We start from the raw sequence: 21,319 nt of genomic DNA, 5'->3' as shown, positions 1-21,319 counted from the left end.
ACTACTGCACAATTGCACTCATTTCACATGTTAGCAAGATCATGCTCAAAATCCTTCAAGCTAGGCTTCAACAGTATGTGAACTGAGAATTTCCAGATGTTCAAGCTGGATTCAGAAAAGGCAGAGGAACCTGAGATCAAACCGCCAACACCTGCTGGATCATGGAAGAAGCAAGAGAATTTCAGAAAAACATCTACTTCTGCTCATTGACTACACTAAAGCCTTTGTGTGGATCACAACAAACTGTGGAAAATTCTTCAAGAGATGGGACTATGGGACCATCTGACCTGGCTCCTGAGAAATCTGTATGCAGGTCAAGAAGCAACAGAACTGGACATGGAACAACTGAGTGGTTCCAAATTGGGAAAGGACTATGTCAGGCTGCATACTGTCACCCGGCTTATTTAACTTACATGCAAAGTACGTCATGCAAAATACTGCACTGGATGAAACACAAGCTGGAATCAAGATCGCAGGGAGAAATACCAACAACTTCAGATATGCAGATGACACAACCCTTATGGCAGAAAGCAGAGAGGAACTAAAGAGCCTCTTGATGAAGGTGAAAGAGGAGAGCGAAAAAGCTGGCTTAAATCTCAGCATTCAAAAAACTAAGATGATGGCATCTGGTCCCATCACTTCATGGCAAATAGATGGGGAAACAATGGAAACAGACAGACTTTATCTTCTTGGGCTCCAAAATCACTGCAGATGGTGACTGCAGCCATGAAATTAAAAGACAGTTGCTCCTTGGAAGAAAAGCTATGACAAACCTAGACAACATATTGAAAAGCAGAGATATTATTTTACTGACAAAGGTCCCTCTAGTCAAAGCTATGGTTTTTCCAGTAGTCATGTATGGATGTGAGAATTGGACCATAAAGAAAGCTGAGTGCCAAAGAATTGATGCTTTCGAATTGCGGTACTGGAGAAGACTCTTGAGAGTCCCTTGGACAACAAGGAGATCAAACCAGTCAATCCTAAAAGAAATCAACCATGAATACTCATTGGAAGGACTAATGCTGAAGCTGAAGCTCCAATAGTTTGGTCACCTGACATGAAGAGGTGACTCATTGGAAAGGCCCTGATGCTGGGAAAGATCAAAGGCCAGAGAAGGGGACGACAAAAGATGAGATGATTGGATGGCATCACCGACTCAATGGGCATGAGTTTGAGCAAACTCTGGGAGCTAAGGACAGGGAAGCCTGGTGTGCTGCAGTCCATGGGGTTGCAAAGAGTCGGCCATAAGTTAGCGACTGAACAACTGACATTTTGGACTGAAAATTTCTTTGTTGTGGGAGCTGGATGTGTTTGGCAGCATCCCTGGCTTCTGCCCACTAGATGTCAGGATCATCTACCATTCAAGTTGTGACGCCCAAAATGCCTGTATAGTTCCAAAGGTCCTTTGGGGAAAATTCACCCAGGGTTCAGAATCTCTGCTCTCAAAGAAAGGGAAAAGCAATTTCCTGCATTAACCCTGAAGGAAAGTTGTACTGAAAGGAGATTATGTTTTTGTATTTTGTATCTTGTATTTTTACCTTTGTGATTCTTTTTGACTTTACCAACTCTGGCTAAAGTCAGCTCCAGTATACATATTATTTGCTCTGTGCAGAATGCTGTACCAGCTACACCTACATTGTACTTCCAAGATTTAGAAGAAGGTGGAAGAATAAACCTTGCCTTCTCAAAAATGACCACTTCTCCGTTAGTGAAATTCACCCTTGCTTGAGAGGCAAAGGTCCATATGAGGCTGCTGAGTGAGAATGGACAGTCGATAGCAAACTGTGGTGATTAAATACAGTGCTGATTTTATTCCAATTAAATAAAGCAATGCATAGGTCATATGGGCAATAAGCTTAACTAAAAGGATAAAAGCCAAAAATGAGGATTTTGTAGTTGTTTTATCAGTCACTGCCCTCTTACACAACTCATCTCAGAAAATCTCATGCAAAGAAATACAGGAAAAGAGAAAAGCAGGAAATGAAGTTCATTTAGTGTGCAGTGGAAGGTGGTTTCTCCAGTTCCTCTTCTGTGAACTGCTCCATCAGCATGGTCCACTTCGGATTATTTTAATATCATGACCATCATCCCTGCAAATTGAACAACCATAAAAACACATTTATTATTAAATCCCACCCCCCGCAACTGTCCTGAGTTCTTGTGGCTAGACTAAAAATGAAATGAACCCAAGACAGATTCCCAGGAAGAAAAACAATTTTAATTCTTGTGCATGGAGGTCTCATAGAAATGAGACTTAATAAGTGACCAAAGCAGAGAGCTTTTATACTTTTTAGACAAACAATACATTTGTGAGGAATTAAAGAGGACAAAGAAACTTAGGCTTTGGCTGCTTAAAATTAGTAAAGAATCTATAAACAGTTTCTGCTTACGGTAGTAAATAACAAAAACCTCAAAGACCATGAGTAGGACTAAAGTCTGTTTTATAGTGTGTATGATAGTTTCCTGCTGAAAGGTAATTTTCTTTCTACAATTATTACCAAAGATGGCCAAATCAGACTAATTTTTTCATAAAATATGTCTAGATTAAATAAACTTGGCCTGGTTGTTTACATAAGTACAGCAAGAATAGTGATTGACCACATAGACTCTCTTAAATCTGCTTTGCAGGAACTTTTTATGAGGAACTTCAGATTGAATCTTTAATAGCCTCTCAAGGATAAGAAGTCAAGCCAAGCATTCACCAACCGACTTTGTCTGCAATAGATACAGATTTGGGTGAATTCCTCTCTTCACACAAGTCTCCAAAGTACACTGTTTCCTAAAGGTCCCAGGAAATGACCTTCCTTCCTTACCTGGTAAAGCTGCTGGGAAACCTGAATGTAAGATTCTAGGCTGTTTTTCCAAAGGGCTTTATTGGCTCCATAAAGTCAACCTTAGTTCCTCAAAGCTCTCTGGTCATATCTGAGTCTATGCAGGTCTCTCTCCAATATGACATTCCAGTCAAAGCTTTGATACTACAATCAATGTTTCCAATTGTGTTCTAAGAAAAGCAGATTCTTACTGAACTTATGCAAATAACTATATTGCCAAGAAAATAAGAATACTCACTGAGAGTTTCTGACTTCTGAAGGGATCCAGTAAAGAGAAAAAGAAATGTTTCAGTGCTGCTTACAAATGTATAGTGGACCAAATTGCTCTAAGTCATAGTTAGCTTAAGAGAAAAGACAAAAAACTTTCCTTAAATCTGGAGAAAACATTTTAAAAATTCAGCAATGTTTCAGATTTTAAAAAGTATTAAAAAATTATAATTATCTTCCTCAGTTTATTTAATCTTGTAGTGAATTCTTGTTCCACTTGATCTTCTGTTAAAAAATTTTTGAAGCCATAAATTTCTCCATTTAGGGTTCTGTAAATTCTTATCCAGGTATGATTTTAAAGTCATCAGACACCTATACTCTAGAATATTTGTTAGATTTCTTTCCATGAATTTCCCTGAAAATAAAACACATTTGCAGAAAGCCTTTGTAGAAGCATCTGAGTAAAAGAGTTCAGTTCACTTCAGTCGCTCAGTCGTATCCGACTCTTTGCGACCCCATGAATCGCAGCATGCCAGGCCTCCCTGTCCATCACCAACTCCCAGAGTTTATTCAAACTCATGTCCATCGAGTCGGTGATGCCATCCAGCCATCTCATCCTCTGTCATCCCCTTCTCCTCCTGCCCCCAAGTAAAAGAGTAACTGTGTGTAAATGATAAATGAGTTTAAAATGTCCACTATTGAAGATATGATTCATTATAATGGAATTGATAAGAAAATTTGGTTATCTCTAAGACATATCATTTTAAGGTAGTAACTAGAATTATGGCTAACATATAATGACATATCCAAAGTTTAGGGATTTCATTTATTTTCTAGAACATTTATGTTAATAACATTTATCCATACAACTTAAGAAGGTTTATCATTTACTTGATAAATGTTTCCTATGTAATTTACATAAAAAAGAAGCCTAATTAGTTTAATAGCTCTTTTATGAGGACAGAAAATAAATTTTTGAGGTATCCAGGGGCCCTGTGAAAAACCCCAAAGTCATTTCCAGTTCAATAAGAGTTGATTTGGAATTTGCAGAATTTGTCAAAAATATCAAACGTTTTTGAAACACATGGTCAAATAGGACCATTGGTCACTGTGAAACAATATTTAGCTACCCATATAATCAGTGACAAACATGTCCCTGGCAAATACAGAAAGCTAAATAGTTGTAAAAAACTTTAGTTCTTTTAATATTGAAAAGACTTAGGAGTTTTTTTGTGGGTGTCTTCTAAGTGATCAAAAACCTAATAAAGACAAAATATAGAATCTGGATTTCTATTAAAGGTAAAGAAAACTTATTTTCTTTTACAATTTCTTATTAAGACTAGACCAACAATCTAAGAGAACTTTGTACTTTTAAACAAGAAAACTTTTTAAGAGATAAACACCAAATTTTAATTTTGTACCAGTTTACTTTTGATATTCCTTTACTTAATTAAACTCATTCCAGTCTTAGTCCTGATCACACATAAAATTCCTTAAGATTATTTTTTCATAAACCTTTTGCAATTTTCTATGTTCATTTTATTTGTCCCTTGTTTTCTTTCCCATTTAGAAATAGCCAGCTTTAGGACAAAACATCTTTCCTTTTCCTTAACAAAGGCACCTGTTTACCTTTTCTTAGCCCAAAACACTTAATACTTTTTTTTCATTTCTGGGACCTTTAACTGCATATATTAATTAGAATTATTAATCCTTTGAAATCTAAATTTTTGGAGGGAATAAAGAAGTAAACAACTGTGAACCGTATTTTGTGACTTGGCAAACTTATAAACACATTTCATAATTTCTAGAAATAAATGAATTTGTCAATAAAGCACAAGAGGGACCTCCCTGGTGGTCCAGTGGTTAAGAATCCTCCTTGCAATGCAGGGAACATGGGTTCAATCCCTGGTAGGGGAACTAAGATCCCACAGGCCACAGAGTAACCAAGCCCACAGCTGCTGAGTCTGCATGCTCTGGAGTCCCAACGCCACAACTAGGGAGCCCGTGTGCTGCAACTGGGGAGTCTGTGCACTGCAACGAAAGAGCGCATGGTACAACGAAGATCCCACGCGCTGCAACATCTCTGTTTTGGAAATGATACAGATATCCAGTGACCTCCCATCATTTAACTTAACAAACTCTAAGGGTGTAAATTAAATTACCGAAGAATTTAGAAAATTAAGTTCACTTACTGAGATGGCTAACATCTTTTATTATTTGTGGGAAAGACTTAAGCTCTGTATTTGCCCTTGACAAGCAGTTGTAGAGCGGTGTGATTAACTTGAATTTGGGCACGAGATCCTTTCAGCAGTGTGTGTTTTAAAAGGGATCTTTCCTTCTTTTTCGGTTTCAGGTTCTACCAATTTAGCCAATCGAAGCTTAGTCTCAGGCAAGGTGGGCTGTGTTTACATATCAAAGATATGACAATATTTATAACCTTTAAGGCCAAAGAAAGGCCTTTTAAGGTCAGTTTTCCCGTAGGAGTTTTGGATTATATTTGTCTATTATTATAAGTCTTAGGGTAATTATTATTTTAAAATAATTTTTAAAGTACAGGACAATTTTGCTCTAATATTGTGATCTTCTATAATATCTAAAGGCATTTTAAGAGGAACAGGTAAGCTTTTGGGAATGGTAAAAACAAGTGGGTCTTGATTTGTTTCTACAGTTGCATTTCTGATTTTGTAGTTTTGCAAGACAAAAAAAAAACCGGTTTCTATTAGCCCTTGATAATTGTTTGTATTAAGCTTCCAGCTAATCTACTTCCTGGTTATTCCTAGGAAGGCCTGAGGAATTGTAGAGGAGGTGGGCATTTTTTTTTTTAAAGGGGAATTTATGTTGGATCTTACTTTTAAGTCTAATTTCTGTTTTTTCATCTTAATAAGGGACACTCTAAGGCTCACCATTATAGTTTATTTTTCTTTTCAATTTGTTCCTCCCATAAGTACCAATGTAACAGTTATTTACGATGAGAACTTTCAAATTTTTTTCCTCTTAAATACAACCTGCTTAAAGGATCTTTTGACCTATGGCTGATTAATGTATGGCAGAGACCAACACAATACTGTAAAGCAATTATCCTCCAATTAAAAATAAATTTTTTGGAGAGGAAGGTGGGAGGGGGGATCGGGATGGGGAATACGTGTAAATCTATGGCTGATTCATATCAATGTATGACAAAACCCACTGGGAAAAAATAAATAAATAAAGGGAAAAAAAATCACAGGAAAAAAAAATAATAAATTTTTTTTTTTAAAAAAAGGATCCTTTGTCCGTTGATGAGTAGGACTTTATATTAATTTCAAATACAGACTCAAACCAGTAAGCCTTTTTTATGGCTTAACAAAAGATAAAAACGTGTTTCCAAGGATAGAGCTCTCACATGATTAAAAAGTTCACTCCCATGGATAGTCTAAGAAAATAAGGCAATGAAAGATGAGACCACAGCCCATTATGGATAGGGACCCCATGACCGACTTCCCTGAGAGCTGGTATGGCCGGACAAAGAGAGCGCTGACTTTGTGTCTCAGAACTCAAGTCTAGTCAACTGGCCACCAGACACACCTTTCAAATGGCAGAGCTCTCAGAACATAAAACAAGACGGAAGAACACATCTCATGTGGTTTTATATGGAAGACCCACAGGAGCTGTTTAAGTAGATGCAGGTCTGGTGAGAACCATTAACTCACCAGTCTGTGAGACCAGCTCAAACAACAGGCTCACAGGGCCTGTGGCTGCCGGCTGCCCTGTGGTTCTTCCTTCTTATGGCAGACAACACAACAGACAGAGACAAAAAGCAGTGACCATCTCTGAGAAGAAAGGAATTTCCAAGAGTTACTAAATACAAGGAGCTAAGTCGACAAATATTTTCTCCTGCTAATCTAAATTTAGAGAGGAAATAAGGAACTCTCGCCAACTTCCCCTTCCACCAGGCTTTGCAGGGAGAGATCCCAGAAGCTCAGGCGGTAAGAAATCTTACCTTCTGCTGGTCTTTATCAGAGGGCCCAGGATCTCTTAGCTGCAGGAGCCTCAGGTTGGGAAGTGGCTTCCAGCCAGGATCCTCCTGGCTCACCAACTGTCAGGGTAAAAGAAATTTCCCCCTCTACCCTCTTGAGTTCTTGTGGCTGGACTAATAATAAAATGGACACAAGACAGATTAACAGGAGAAAAAGAAAAATTTTTATTCAGGGTGCACAGAGGTCTGATGGAAATGGGACATAATAAGTGACCAAAACAGGCAACTTTTATTCTTTTTAGACAAAAAAAGCAATACATTTGTGAGGAATTGATAAGACAAAGAAACTTAGGCTTTGGGTACTTAATAAGTGAAGAATCTGTACAGAGTTTTGGCTTGGGGTAGTAAATTTAAAAAGTAACAAAGTTTGTTTATACTGGCTTTTTAGCTTTAAATTCCCAATTCCTGATGTAAGAGTGTACCTTCAGAGGCAGGAAGTGCATCTTTCACATGACATTAATTTCCTGCTTTCAGGGAGAGAGACAGAAGGGTCAAAGCATCCCTCATGCATTGGCTTTTTCTTAAGCAACTTTAATACACAATACTTAATATGCTACTGTGGCACATTTTGGGGTAGCCTGCCCTGGGCCACCATATTGAAACATCATCTGTCATATTGAAACTGCCCCACTATTTGTATTAAAAAGACCCATGTCATTATACATTATATTCTCTCCAGGGTGACAATCATTTTTAAAGCTAAATCTAGGAAACAGTAAGGGCGAAAGCCCAACTCTGCTATTTTTCTCCTAACCCTAGGGCACAGGGAACTGTTAACATTTCCAAGGAATCACTCTTGAGAAGACCTAGGTAACTCACTTAAGACTGAGGTCAGAGAATGGACCCCTGAAATACAAACCAGCATATCTGGAGGAGAAGGCATGGTCACATGAGCTGGTCGGGTGTTTTACAATAAGGGAATCGATGTAATATATTTATTACTAAGCATTCTACCAGATAGAGTTATTAAGACCTATTTTCCAGCTAATAGTGCAGGGTGTGTAGGTTGCCTGTACATAGCTTCTGACTTTAAAAAAACACAATATTCTGCCACAGAGTTTAACTATTAAATATATTCTTGTTTTATTTAATTTTTATTTTATATTGGAGTATAACTGATTTACAGTGTTGCTTTAGTCTCAGGTATACAGCAAAGTGGTTCTTTTTCCTTTTAGGTTATTACAAAATAATACATATGCATATATCCATTCTTTTTCAGATTATTTCTCCCATATAGGTTATTACAGAATATTGAGTGAAGTTCCCTGTGCTGTGCAGTAGGTCTTGTTAATTATCTATTTTATATATAGTGGTGTGCATGTTAACCCCCAACTCCTAATTTATCCCTCCCCCAACCTTTCCCTTTTGGTAACCATAAGTTTGTTTTTGAAGCCCGTGAGTCTGTTTCTGTTTTGCAGCTAAGTTCATTTGTATCATTTTTAAGATTATACACATAAGTGATATCATGGTATTTGTTTTTCTGTGTCTCTCGGCCCATCCACTTGCTGCAAATGGCATTATTTCATTCTTTTTTATGGCTGAGTAGTATTGAATATATACCACATCTTCTTTATCCATTCCTCTGTCGATGGGCTATTTAGGCTGCTTCCATGTCTTGACTATTGCTGCTGTGAACATAGGGCTAAATGTATCTTTTCAAATTATGGTTTTCTCCAGGTATATGCCCAGGAATGTGATTACTGGATCATATGGTAGTTCTATTTCTAGTTTTTTGAGGACACTCCATAGTGGCTGTACCAATTTACATTTCCACCAACAATGTAGGTGGAACTTTTCTCCAACTCCCTTTTCTGGCTGTAAGCATTTGCTGTATATATTGAGGTGCTCCTATGTTGGAGACATATATATTTACAGTTGTAATTTCTTCTTAGATTGATCCCTTGATCATTATGTGGTGTCCTTCTTTGTCTCTTTTATCAGTCTTTATTTTACAGTCTATTTTGTCTTACCTAAGTGCTGCTACTCTAGCTTTCCTTTGCTTTCCATTTGTATGAAATACCTTTTTCCAGATCCTCCCTTACAGTCTGCACTGTATCTGAAGTGAGTCTCCAGCAGACAGCATGTATATGGCACTTTTTTTTAAAATCCATTCAACCAGTCTATGTCTTATGGTTGGAGCATTTAATCCATTTACATTTAAGATAATTATCTATCAGTTCAGTTCAGTCACTCAGTCATGTCCGACTCTTTGCAACCCCATGGACTGCAGCATGCTAGGCCTCCCTGTCCATCATCAACTCCCAGAGCTTACTCAAACTCATGTCCATCAAGTCGGTGATGCCATCCAACCATCTCATCCTCTGTTGTTCCCTTCTCCTCCCACTTTCAATCGTTCCGAGCATCAGGGTCTTTTCCAGTGAGTCAGTTCTTTGCATCAGGTGGCCAGTTATCTATATGTATGGTCTTACTGCCATTTTGTTAATTGTTTTTGGGTTTTTTTTTGGGGGGGGGGTCTTTTTTCTTCCCTCCCTCTTTTGTTCTCTTTAGAGTTGTATTTGGATTGCTTTTTTCTGTGTGTGTATCTATTGTAGATTTTTGGTTTGTGCTTGTATGAGGTTTTATATTTCAGTCTATATACATAGATAGAGATATATACAAGGTTGTTTTAAGGTGCTGGTCTCTTAATTTAAATGCACTTCCAGTATCCTGCCTCTGTGCTCCCCTCCTCTCACAGTTGCTGTTTGACTTCACGTTTGTGTGTAGATGATTTCCTACCTTTACTGTGTCTTTGCCTTTACCGGTGAGCTTTGCATTGGTAATTTTCTTGTTTCTAGTCATGGCCTTTTCTTTCTCATCTAGAGAAGTTCCTTTAGTATTTGTTGTAAAACTGGTTTGGTGGCACTGAATTATCTTAGCTTTTGCTTATCTATAAAGCTTTTGGTGTCTCTGTCAGATCTGAATAAGAGCCTAGCTGGGTAGAACATTCTTGGTCCTAGGTTTTCCCCTTTCATCACTTTAAATACACACTCCCTTCTGGCCTGCATAGTTTTTGCTGGAAAAAAATCAACTGATAATCTTATGGGGATACCCTTGTATGTCACTTGTTGCTTTTCTCCTTTCGTTTATTCTCTCTATTCCTTTATTTCCTCTGTCTTTAATTTTTATTAGTTTGATTTATATGTGTCTTGGCATATTCCCCTTGTGTTTATCCAGTATGGGGCTCTCTGCACTTCCTGGACTTAAATAAGTGTTTCCTTTCCCATGTTAGGGAAATTTCTGGTTATTATCTCTTCAAGTATTTTCTCAGGCCCTTTCTCTCTCTCTTCTCCTTCTAGGACCCCTATAATGCAAAATATTGGTGCATTTAATATTGTCACAGAGGTCTCTTAGACAGTCTCGTTTCTTTTCATTCTTCTTTATTCTGTTCTGCAGCAGTGTTTCCTACCAGTATGTCTTCCAGCTCATTTATTTGTTCTTCTGCCTCATTTATTCTGTTATTGATTCCTTCTAGTGTATTTTTCATTTCACATATTGTATCGTTCATCTCTGTTTGTTTGTTCTTTAAATCTTCCAGCTCTCCATTAAGCATTTCTTATGTCTTCTGAGCTGTGCTTTCGTTCTTTTTCTGAGACCTTGGGTCACCTTTACTGTCGTTATTCTGACCCTTTTTCAGGCAGATCGCCTCTCTCCACCTCTCACTTAGCTGTTTCTCTGGGGTTTCATCTGGTTTCTGCATCTGAAACCTACTCCTCTCCTGTTTGACTTTGTCTAACTACCCGTGTTGTGGTCTCTGTTCCTCAGGTTGCAGAACTGGAGTTCTTGCTTCTGATGTCTGTCCCCTGGTAGATGAGGTTGATCCAGGGGCTTGTGCAGGCTTTCTAGTGGGAGGAACTGGTACCTACTCACTGGTGGGTGGAGTTGGGTCTTGTCCCTCTGGTAGACAGGCTGTGTCAAGGGGTGTATTTAGAGGCAGATGTTGGTGCAGGACAACTTTAAGCACCTTGTCTGCTGATGGGTGTGGCTGCCAGCTGTTGGGTGGGGCTAGGAATCTTTGCCAAAATGGAGATTTCTAGGAGAGCTCATGCCAATGAATGTTTCACAAAGTCTCTGCCACCAGTGTCCTTGTCCCCCAGTGAGCCACAGCTGATCCCTGCCTCCCCAGGAGACCATCCCAGACCCACAGGTATGTCGGGTTCAGGCTCCTATGGAGTCACTGCTTTGCCCTAAGACTCAATATATGTGAAACCTTGTGTGTTCCCTCCAAGAGCGGAGTTTCTGTTCCTCCAGGCCTGTGGAGCTCCTCCACGCAAGTCTTGCTGACCTGCAAAGCCAAATGCTCTTGAATCTCCTCGTCTCGATGCTGGACTCCCCAGGCTGCAGAGCCTGACATGAGGCTCATACTCTTACTCCTGCGGGAGAACCTCTGCAACTATTTTCCAGTTTGTGGGTCACCCATTTGGAGGGTATGAGATTTGATTATATCATGAAAGCACGCCTACTACTATCCTGTTGTGGCTTCTTCTTTATCTTTGAAGGTAGAATATCTTTTTTGGTAGGCTCCAGCTTTTTTCTGTCAGTGGTGGTTCAGCAGTTAGTTGTAATTTTGGTGTTTTCATGAGAGGACATATGCTTAAGTCTGTCTCCTGTCTCCTAAGGGACAAAGCATTCTTGATGGCCTGGGACATCCCTGCTCCCCTTCCTGCTATGCCAGGATGGGTGGGGTTGATAATGGGCTACGGTTTTTTACATAGCAGCGCCTCAGTTCCATGATCTGCCTTGAAACCCAGAAATAGCTATCATTCCTTCCCTTGTCTTCTTTCATTCCTCTGAAAACACACTGAATCATAACCCTGGAACTGTCCATAGACACTGCATGAGAGACCCAGGTCTTCTTTCTTGGTGCTCAGCACAGACTTGAGTGATGAGGCTGCAAACAGCACCACTGCTACAAGCCTAAACAAATTTTGGGAAACTACCCATCCCTGGATAGTACATTACTTAATTATCTCATCTATAATTGATTAATCACACACTTCTTTTTCTAACCTTGACCTAGAAAATACACTGAAAGATTCTGGGTCTTTTTAAATGTCAGTCTTAAAACAGAGCTACTTACGTCACATTTGATTCTTATGTCCAAGAAGAGTCACAACCTGCTAAGTGATCAAAATGCAAGAGAAGAACTAAAGAAAATGGGCCTAGTTTATATTATAAAATTGTTACCTGATTTTCATGCATAGAACACACTCAGTGGGATAAGTGGACATGTCGCTTCCACACACAGGGCTAAAGTCCCTGGGACATCCTGGTAATTTATACTGATCACAGTTTGGCTAGAAAAGAGAAAGGAAGACAGAAATTGGAGAATAACTTGAGATATTCTCATCATACAGCAGTTTAGAGGAGGACAAAGCGCTAAGTTTTCCTAGATTTCCTGGAAATATCCTACAAAAAGATTTCTTTTTCCATACAAAAATATGTTTTTTTCTAATACAAAAATCAGATGCAGTGTTGAAGCAGTGGATCAATATCTGCTATGTAAGAAAAAGGACCTCAAAGGAAGGTTCAATATGGCTGATTTTTAAAATGAAAGTCCAAGGCATGCCACCAAACGTACTTAACTATCTATCCTCCAGCTTCATAATTTGCTCTTCACTACCACCTATGTGAGAACGGCCTGTTCCATTCCCCTAATCCCTTGGCGTAACACCCAGACACGCTCAGGAATCTAATCTTTTTCTCTGGACTTTTAATATACTGGCATTTGAACAACATCATTAAAGAAAGTAAGTAGTAGGTTCAGGATTAGACCTTCAGGGTTGTTATGGGTTTAACTGTGTTCACCCAGAGAGATGTGTTAAAGTCCTAACCCCTAGCACCTCAGAATGTGACCTTATGTGGAATTAGGGTCTTTATATAGGAAATTATGTTAAAATAAGTTTAGGAGAGTGGGTCCTAATCTAATATGACTGGTGTTCTTATAAAAGGGAAAGTTTGGAAACAGAGTCACACATAGAGGGAAAATCATGCGAAGACACCGAGAGAATGCCATTTACAAGCCAAGAAATGCCTGAGGCTACGAGATACTAGGAGAGAGGAGTGGAACAGATTCTCCTTCACAGCCCTTGGAAGGAACCAACCCTGCCGACACCTTGAGTTTGGACATCCAGCCTTGAGAGCTGTGGGACAACCCATCTCTGGTGTTCAAGTCACTCAGTTTGTGGCTTTATTACAGCAGCCCTAACAAACTGATGTTGGATCGTGGAACTCAACCCTCAGATTCAATGGAATTGAGGCCAGAGAGGTAATAGGTCTTGCTCGTAACCTCTAGTCTCCAGCAGGACCAGGACTAGAACTGGTCACAGTGGTCACACCAAAGCATGCAGAGGCTCACTCTAAGAACAGGTTGAATATATGACCTGCTGTATTTGTTTTGTTTTAGTAATAGTGATCATCTTTCCTCACTTCAGAATAAGTGTTTAGTACTCTGAATAAATGAAATATACCATTTCCTTCATATTCTATGGATTCATAGAGACCTAAGTAGGACAGGGCATTGGCCAAACTCTGAACTAAAGAGAAACTTTTAACCCTTTCCACCCTCTGTTCAGCCTTCTATCTCCTTCTAGAAGCCTGATGTGTTCTTCCTGCTCAAGGCTCACTAAGATGATGACTTCCAGGGCAGCTTCCACAGGAGACTAGATACCCTTTTTCTCATTGGAAAAAGTTCCAATGAGATTGGGACAACTGGTAATTGGTCATTTTATTGAAAAAGTCAATTAAAGCAGGGAAACAATAACAAAAAATACATACCCTAAGTATTTTCTCTTAAAACATAAAAGAAAATAGGATCGCCAATCTTTTTGATGTAAGACAAGGACAAGGCACATGGCTAGGGGTAATACTCCTTACACTGAGAGAGCTTCCCTTGCAGCTCGGTATGCCCACACGATCAAGATTAGGCTGACCGGAATCAAATGGGAGTCTTGTGTAGTAGCTTCTGAGGACCTCCTTTAAAGGAAAATTGAGCCTGTCCTCTGGTTCCCCTAATTTTTAGTCTCCTTTGTCCATTCCTCTCTCCTGTTCCTGGGTGCATGAAACCCTCCCCTTTACAGACCGGGACAACAAAGGCCACATCCTAATGGCAGCTCCGTGAGCTATTATTTTGAATTCATGTTACTTGCAGCTGAATCTAATCCTACCTGACACCAGACATAAGACTTTTCCTATTAATGTTTCAAGGAATTGAGTTCTAGGTGCTATCACTGCAAAAATCATACCCATAATAAATCACCTACGATTTCTTGTTTTGTTTTTTTTTAGAAGGGATTTCTCAACTGCACTCATATTTGGGGCCAGATAATTCTCTGCTGAGTGAGGTTGTCGTGTGTGTTGCGGGATGTTTAGTATTATCTTTGTTCTTTATCTACTGGATGCCAGCAACAATTCCCTGGTGATGACAATCAAAATGACAGTCTACATGTCTCCCAGGGGTAAGACAACCCACTTTTAAATATGGCAAGAATGTAGAGACATGGTTACAACAATGCAGTGTACAATTAAAAAACAATTCCCCGATTACTTACTATTTTTTACCTACACCTAATTCAAGAGCAATTATTTTGTTTTACAATTTGTCTTTTAGCAAGTCTCAAAAGTATTTGACACAGTTCTCATATAAATGGCTTTATTTCTTTATAATCATGTTTATACTGTCTTTACATTTTTAATTAAAATAAGACTGGAAACTCTCATAATAGGCTTGTGAACACAGCCACTTGAGTCTTGGTGAAAATATAACTCCACTTATGGGAAATAGTCTGCTTTATAAGACAGGAGTCATACAAGATAGTAATCTACAACCAGTCAGTGATTGGTCTCCTGTGGAAATTATTCAGAGAGAAAGGAGAGGGGCATTTGTAAGTTGCTTAAATGGAGCATGGCAGAGTGAATTTTCACTGTTATTTATCCCCATTTTCTGAAAGAAATTCAAACCCAAGAAAAACTGAGTCACCTGAGCAAAAATATTATTGGGTACCCATTAAGTGCTGAAAATAGGACACCAAACAATAAGACATCACAAAATATACAGTTTACTGGGGGGAGACAGACAATTACAATTCATTGCTATGATGGGGTAATTAAAAGCACTGGATCTGGAGTCAGATGCTGAGGTTGAAACTACAGTTGCACCATTTCCATGTGACCTTGGCCAGAGAGATAATAATGGTACCCACTGCTAGTGCTGTAAAAGATTAAGTGAGTGATTCTATATAAAGAATTTAGGACACTGATTGGTATCCTTTACTGTTAAAGAAACCCGGGCTATGTCACCCCAAAATATGGCTCCTTGTCATAAACATCACTTGGAGCTAAAGGCAGTCAACATGCAGTTTTGACTTCCCCTTTACTGCCTAAAGGCAGAATATAAATTCTCATTTACTGGAAATGATTCTGGTTTCTTATCAGCCCAGAAATGTCACCTAAGGAACCTGCAAACAAATTTTATTCCATTAGTTTCCTCCCATTATTTATCTTCCTACTGTTTGCCACCCTTGAAAGCCTAAAACTATTTTCCTTTGTCCTGTCATTTATCTACAAACATTGTTGTTATTCAGTCCCTAAGTTATGTCTAACTCTTTGCAACCTCATGGACTATATAGTATGCTGGTCTCCTCTGTCCTTCACTGTCTCCCAGAGCTTGCTTAAATTCATGTCCACTGAGTCGAAGATGCTATCTAACCATCTCATCCTCTGCTGCTTCCTTCTCCTTTTGCCTTCAATCTTTCCCAGCATCAAGGTCTTTTGCAATGAGTCAGCTGTTTGCATCAGATGACCAAAATATTGGAACTTCAGGTTTAGCAACAGTCCTTCCAATGAATATTCAGAGTTGATTTCCTTTAGAATTTACTGGTTTGATCTCCTTGCTGTTCAAGGGTCTCTCAAGAGTCTTCTCCAGCACCACAATTTGAAAGCATCAGTTCTTTGGCACTCAGCTTTCTTTATGATCTGACTCTCACATCTGTCCACGACTACTGGAAAAACCATAGGTTTGACTACATGGACCTTTGTCAGCAAAGTGATGCCTCTGCTTTTAACACACTGGCTAGGTTTGTCATAGCCTTCCTTCTGAGGAACAAGCATCTTTTGACTTCATGGCTGCAGTCCCTGGCCACAGTGATTTTGGAGCCCAAGAAAATAAAATCTGTCACTGCTTCCACTTTCCCCCCTTCTATTTGTCATGAAGAGTTGGGACCAGATGAAATGATCTTAGTTTTTTGAATGTTGAGTTTTAAGCTAGCTTTTTTACTTTCCTCTTTCACCCTCAACAAAAGGATCTTTAGTTCCTCTTCACATTGGAGTGGTATCATCTCATATCTGAGGTTGCTGCTATTTTCCCAGCAATCTTGATTACAGTCTGTGAGTCATCCAGCCCACCATTCCACATGATATACACTGCATATAAGTTAAATAAGCAGGGTAACAATATATAGCCTTTACGTACTCCTTTCCCAATTTGGAACCAGTCAGTTGTTCCATTTCCAGTTATAACTGTTGCTTCTTGACCCATATACAGGTTTCTCAGGAGACAGGTAAGGTGGTCTGGAACTCCCGTCTCTTTAAGAATTTTCCTTGGTTTGTCGTGATCCACACAGTCAAAGGCTTTAGTGTAGTCAATGAGGCAGAAGTTTTCTGGAACCCCCTTGCTTTCTCCATGAGCCAACGAATGTTGGCAATTTGAACTCTGGTTCCTCTACCTTTTCTAAACCCAACTTGTACATCTGGAAGTTATTGGTTCATATACTGCTGAAGCCAATCTTGAAGGATTTTGAGCATTACCTTATTAGTTAGTATCTGAAATGAGGACAATTGTACAGTCGTTGGAATATTCTTTGGTATTGCCCTTCTTTGGGATTGGAATGAAAACTGACCTTTTCCAGTCCTGTGGAAACACTGTGGCCAAGACTGGGTATTCCAAATTTGCTGACCTGTTGAGTGCAGCACTTTAACAGCATCATAGTTTAGGACAGCTGGAATTCCATCACCTCCACTAGCTTTCTTCATAGTAGTGCTTCCTAAGGCCCACTTGACCTCACTCATACTCCAGTCTGGCTCTAGGTGAGTGACCACACCATTGTGGTTATCTGGGTCATTAAGATTTTTTTTGGTATAGTTCTTCAGTGTATTCTTGCTACCTCTTCTTAATCTCCTCTGCTTGTTAGGTCCTTACCATTTCTGTTCTTTATCATCCCCATCCTTGCATGAAACATTTCCTTGATAGCTCTAATTTTCTTGAAGAAATCTCTAGTCTTACCTATTCTTTTGTTTCCCTTTATTTCTTTGGATTGCTCATTTTAAGAAGGTCTTCTTATCTCTCCTGGCTATTCGCTAGAACTCTGCATTCAGTTGGGTGTGTCTTTCACAAATTTATTGCTTTCTGTTAAATATGCAAGACAAGGCAGATTTCTAAGCCACCTCTTTGAGTTACTAATTTCTGAGTACTCCCATGTGTATGCACAATACACTTGTTAATAAACATTTGTTTATTTTTCTCTGGTTAATCTCTCCTTTGTTGTACAGACCCCAGCTGAGAATTTAGGAGAGTAGAGGGAAGATTTTTTTTCCTCCCCTACACTAGTATGGTAATGATGATGATGCAGTATAGTGTGAATGGAAACAAAGAGAAAGTGCATTTATGTCTACTTTGGAGGAAGAAAACAGGGTGGGAAGTTTCCTGGAAAAGGTCTGCACTGACATGAATACTCAAAGTTACCTTACCCACTGAGGTCAATATCCACGTATGTAAAATAATCATCTCTATTTATTTTACAAGGTCATTGTGAGAACAGAGATTGCATGGAAAAATGGACAGTGTCAGACCAGATATTAAAACAGAACTATGGCCCCAAACCTTAGCAAGCTAGCCAGGAAACCAGCCCATTATTGAGAATAACCAGTCCAGGAAGCCAACCTGCTGTGAATCAGATTTGTAAGAAATCAGACAGCTATGTCTCGTGACACCCAGGTGGTCAAGCAGTGCACTAGGTAACAGTTGGCCCCAAACAGCCAAGACTTGATTAACCACTGATATTTTCCCCAAATTTTACCTCTGCTCCCAACTAGAGAAAGCCAAATATGCCCTCTGAACCATTCACATACTATGCCTGCCTTTAGTTTCCCACCTCCAGCCTCCCCATGCCAACAGCCTCAAACAGGGCACACCTAATACCTTCCCTTTTTCCCATTATAAAGCTTTCCCACTCCTCTGCCTTTGAGTCTCAGCTAAAACACAAGTGACATGGCTGACTCACTTGCTACATTAAGCTCTGAGTAACTAGCTCTTTTTTTGATTAACTTTGTAAGATAACTGACGTATAGTTATTTACAATGTTATGTTAGTTTCAGTGTACAGCAAAGCGATTCTCTTCTGGATTCTTTTCCATTATAGGTCACTAGTAGACACCGAATACAGCTCCCCACGCTATACAGCAGGTCCTTCTGTTTATCTGTTACATATATAGTAATGTGTATATGTTAACCCCAAACTCCTAATTTATCCTTCCCTCCCCCTCCCACTTGGCAACCACAAATCTGTTCTCCGTATCAGAGTCTGTTTCTGTTTCACAGATAGGTTAATTTGTGTCATAGTTTGGATTCACATTTAAATGATATCACATGATATTTGTCTTTCTCTGACTTACTTCACTTAATATGATAATCTCTATGTCTATCCATATTGCTGCAAATGGCATTATTTTATTCTTTTTTATGGCTGAGCAATATTCCTCTGTGTGTGTGTGTAATCTTATTTTTTCATTCATCTGTCAATGGACATTTAGATTGCTTCCATTCTTAGCTATTGTAAATAGTGCTGCAATGAACACTGGGGTGCATGTTGAATAACTCCTTTTTCTTGTTCTTATTCGGTTGGTCTTCCTTTACTTTCACACAATCTAATTTGTTAATATACATAAAATGTCTAATACAACATATAATTATTAGGCCCAGAACCTTCTGAATCATCAAAGGAAACAAAGCCCTGAGGCTCCCAAGGCCTGAGCTGTTTCCTTTCTTTTTAAAAATTATTTATTTATTTGGTAGTGCCAGGTTGCAGCTTGTGGGATCTTTAGTTTGTGGCATGCAACCTCTTAGTTACGGCACGCGTTTCCCTGATCAGGAACCAAACCCTGGCCCCCTGCATTGGGAGCTCTAAGTCTTAGCTACTGGACCACCAGGGAGGTCCCAAGGACTGAGCCTTTTTCAACCAGAATTTACAGTGTTATCAAAACGCCTGCCTGGTAATCTGGTTTCTAAAGGTTCAGTCAACTGTTTCCAAAGGGGCAGGTCAGACCTGAAAACCAGGCTCCAACCCCAACCTTTGTGGGCTTCATTGAATTAGTCGCAACAGTAGAAGTGATTTCTTACTTACTGTTCTATGTTCTGAATGTTGACTAAATTGAGCATTCAAAGAGGCTGCAAGAAGAAAACAGACATTTAAAAGGATATGATTAAGGTCAACTCTTCATCATAAGGGGTTTTTTATTTTTTATTTTTATTTTTTTTATAAGGGGTTTTTTAAATGCAGCTTGTAATGTATACAAGCTGCCCCTTCTCCCTTTCTCTCCCATGTCCAGCTTTTGAAGAACTTCTGGGAGGTATATTCAGCTGTATTCTGGCACCTCTCTTAGAGGCTCACAGAAAACGTTTGGTACAGTTCTATAACTGACCACTCTAATAGGTCTGCTTGAGAGAGGACTTTGGAGCTACATAACAAAAGTCAGAGAAGAGGCCCTCATGCCTTCCTCAGATATATATATATGCACAGGGTTGGTGATCCTCTGCCCTCACCCCCACCAGCTGCTTCCTAAGGAGCCAGTGGAAGTTTAGAGATCAGAGAAAACCTCCCCTGAGCCTCAGTGGGAGAATGCTTACCCAACCCTTGGAGCAACAGCAGAAGAGGCCATGTCCCACCGCCCACCTACTGTTCCTTGAGGGGGGCTTCCGAGAGGAACAGGATGGAGCTTCAGCTGCACCAGAACTCACTGCAGCTTTAGTCCCCGCAGAATGGGTCCCAGTATCCGGCAGGACATTCAGAGCCAGCGGAAAATGAACCCACAGCCGGTACTGACTGACACCTACCTCAGAGGTGTGCCAGCCAAGAGATGCGAGCACCGGCTAATTCACAAACGTGACTGCAGGAAGACCCTGACTACTGCCCCCGGGGCTTCCCTAATGCCTCAGTATCCCTTGCTCTTTGCTCCACGGCCCTCCATCATCAGGGGACCATTCCCAATCTCATCCTTCACAGTATTTAAGAAATAAAAAATCAACTTTCCTGGCTAAAAGAACCCAAAAGTCAGAGAAATAACTCAAAAATTCACGATATTCTTTTCCTTTGTTGCTCAGAATAATAAATACAAAGCTTACCACTAGATGTTACCATTTTAACTTCATTTTAAAGCGGGTGTCAAGTCTGGCTGGCCCGAGGCCCTTTTCTCATGAGCCCCAGAGTGCCTGGCACACTTGGCATTCACAATTCCTGACTCCTGTACATCTCCTGCCAAGGTTCTGTAGGGCCCCGGGTACATAAAAACCCGACCCCTGATCCTGGACTCCAGAAAATCTGCTTTAAGGGAGAAAGCGCAGGCAGCAGGGTCAGTAGAAAAGCCCAAGCAACAACACTGTGGCTCCCACATGTCACCCGCGCACACCCCCGAGTTCGTGTCCTTAGGCAATCCCGGGGCGGGCCTGGAACCGCCAGTAACGGGTGCGTGGAGGGGCAGTCGTTGGCGAGACCCCCCTCTACATTTGATCCCAGTCAAAAGGCCGAGAAGCGATGAGACCCCCCTCTCCACCGCCCCACCCCCCATCCCCAGGTAACTCTTCCGCTTCCCTTGGCTGCCAAGCCCACTGGTGACCATTACCTGCCGAGTCCCCGACCAAGAACAACAGCAGCAAGCGCAGCCCCACGAGCGCCATCCCCCCGCGCGCGCCTTCCATCCCCCCCGCGCGCCATCCCCCCCGCCTGGCCAGCGGTCGGTCCGGGGCGCCCAGCGCCTGCGCGCACCGCTGCGGCCTCGGGCAGAACACGTGACAGAGGGCTGTGAAGGAAGGGTAGGCAGGAGGAGGGAGGAGGGAGGAGGGAGGGGGGAGGGGGGAGGGGGAGGAGGGAGGGGGGAGGGGAGGAGGGAGGGGGAGGGGGAGGGGGGAGGGGGAGGAGGGAGGGGAGGGGAGGAGGGAGGGGGGAGGGGGGAGGGGGAGGAGGGAGGGGGGAGGGGGGAGGGGGAGGAGGGCCGGGAAGGAC

At 40.7% G+C, this 21,319-nt stretch overlaps 1 protein-coding gene across 2 annotated transcripts; it reads right to left on the bottom strand.

Annotated features, from left to right (window-relative positions):
- Nucleotides 1-1,783: 1,783 nt before the first annotated feature.
- On the bottom strand, nucleotides 1,784-21,001 carry LOC133058555 (serine protease inhibitor Kazal-type 2-like). Of its 2 annotated transcripts, XR_009693350.1 has the most exons (5): nucleotides 20,940-21,001; nucleotides 19,445-19,488; nucleotides 12,238-12,347; nucleotides 7,018-7,167; nucleotides 1,784-2,090 (listed from the first exon to the last, which is right to left on the bottom strand). XR_009693350.1 is itself a non-coding variant. In XM_061145270.1 (4 exons), the coding sequence occupies exons 1-4, from the start codon at nucleotides 20,992-20,994 to the stop codon at nucleotides 2,045-2,047; spliced, it is 255 nt and encodes an 84-aa protein (XP_061001253.1). In that variant the 5' UTR covers nucleotides 20,995-21,001; the 3' UTR covers nucleotides 1,784-2,044. The 2 variants fall into 2 exon arrangements, 1 of the variants encoding a protein (XP_061001253.1); XM_061145270.1 differs by lacking the exon at nucleotides 7,018-7,167.
- Between the last annotated feature and the right edge of the window lie 318 nt (nucleotides 21,002-21,319).

This window comes from Dama dama, chromosome 6, assembly GCF_033118175.1.
Source record: "Dama dama isolate Ldn47 chromosome 6, ASM3311817v1, whole genome shotgun sequence".
Lineage (NCBI taxonomy): Eukaryota > Metazoa > Chordata > Mammalia > Artiodactyla > Cervidae > Dama > Dama dama.
The sequence above is the reverse complement of the archived record's forward strand: the minus strand, read 5'-3'. Positions and strand labels throughout refer to the sequence as shown.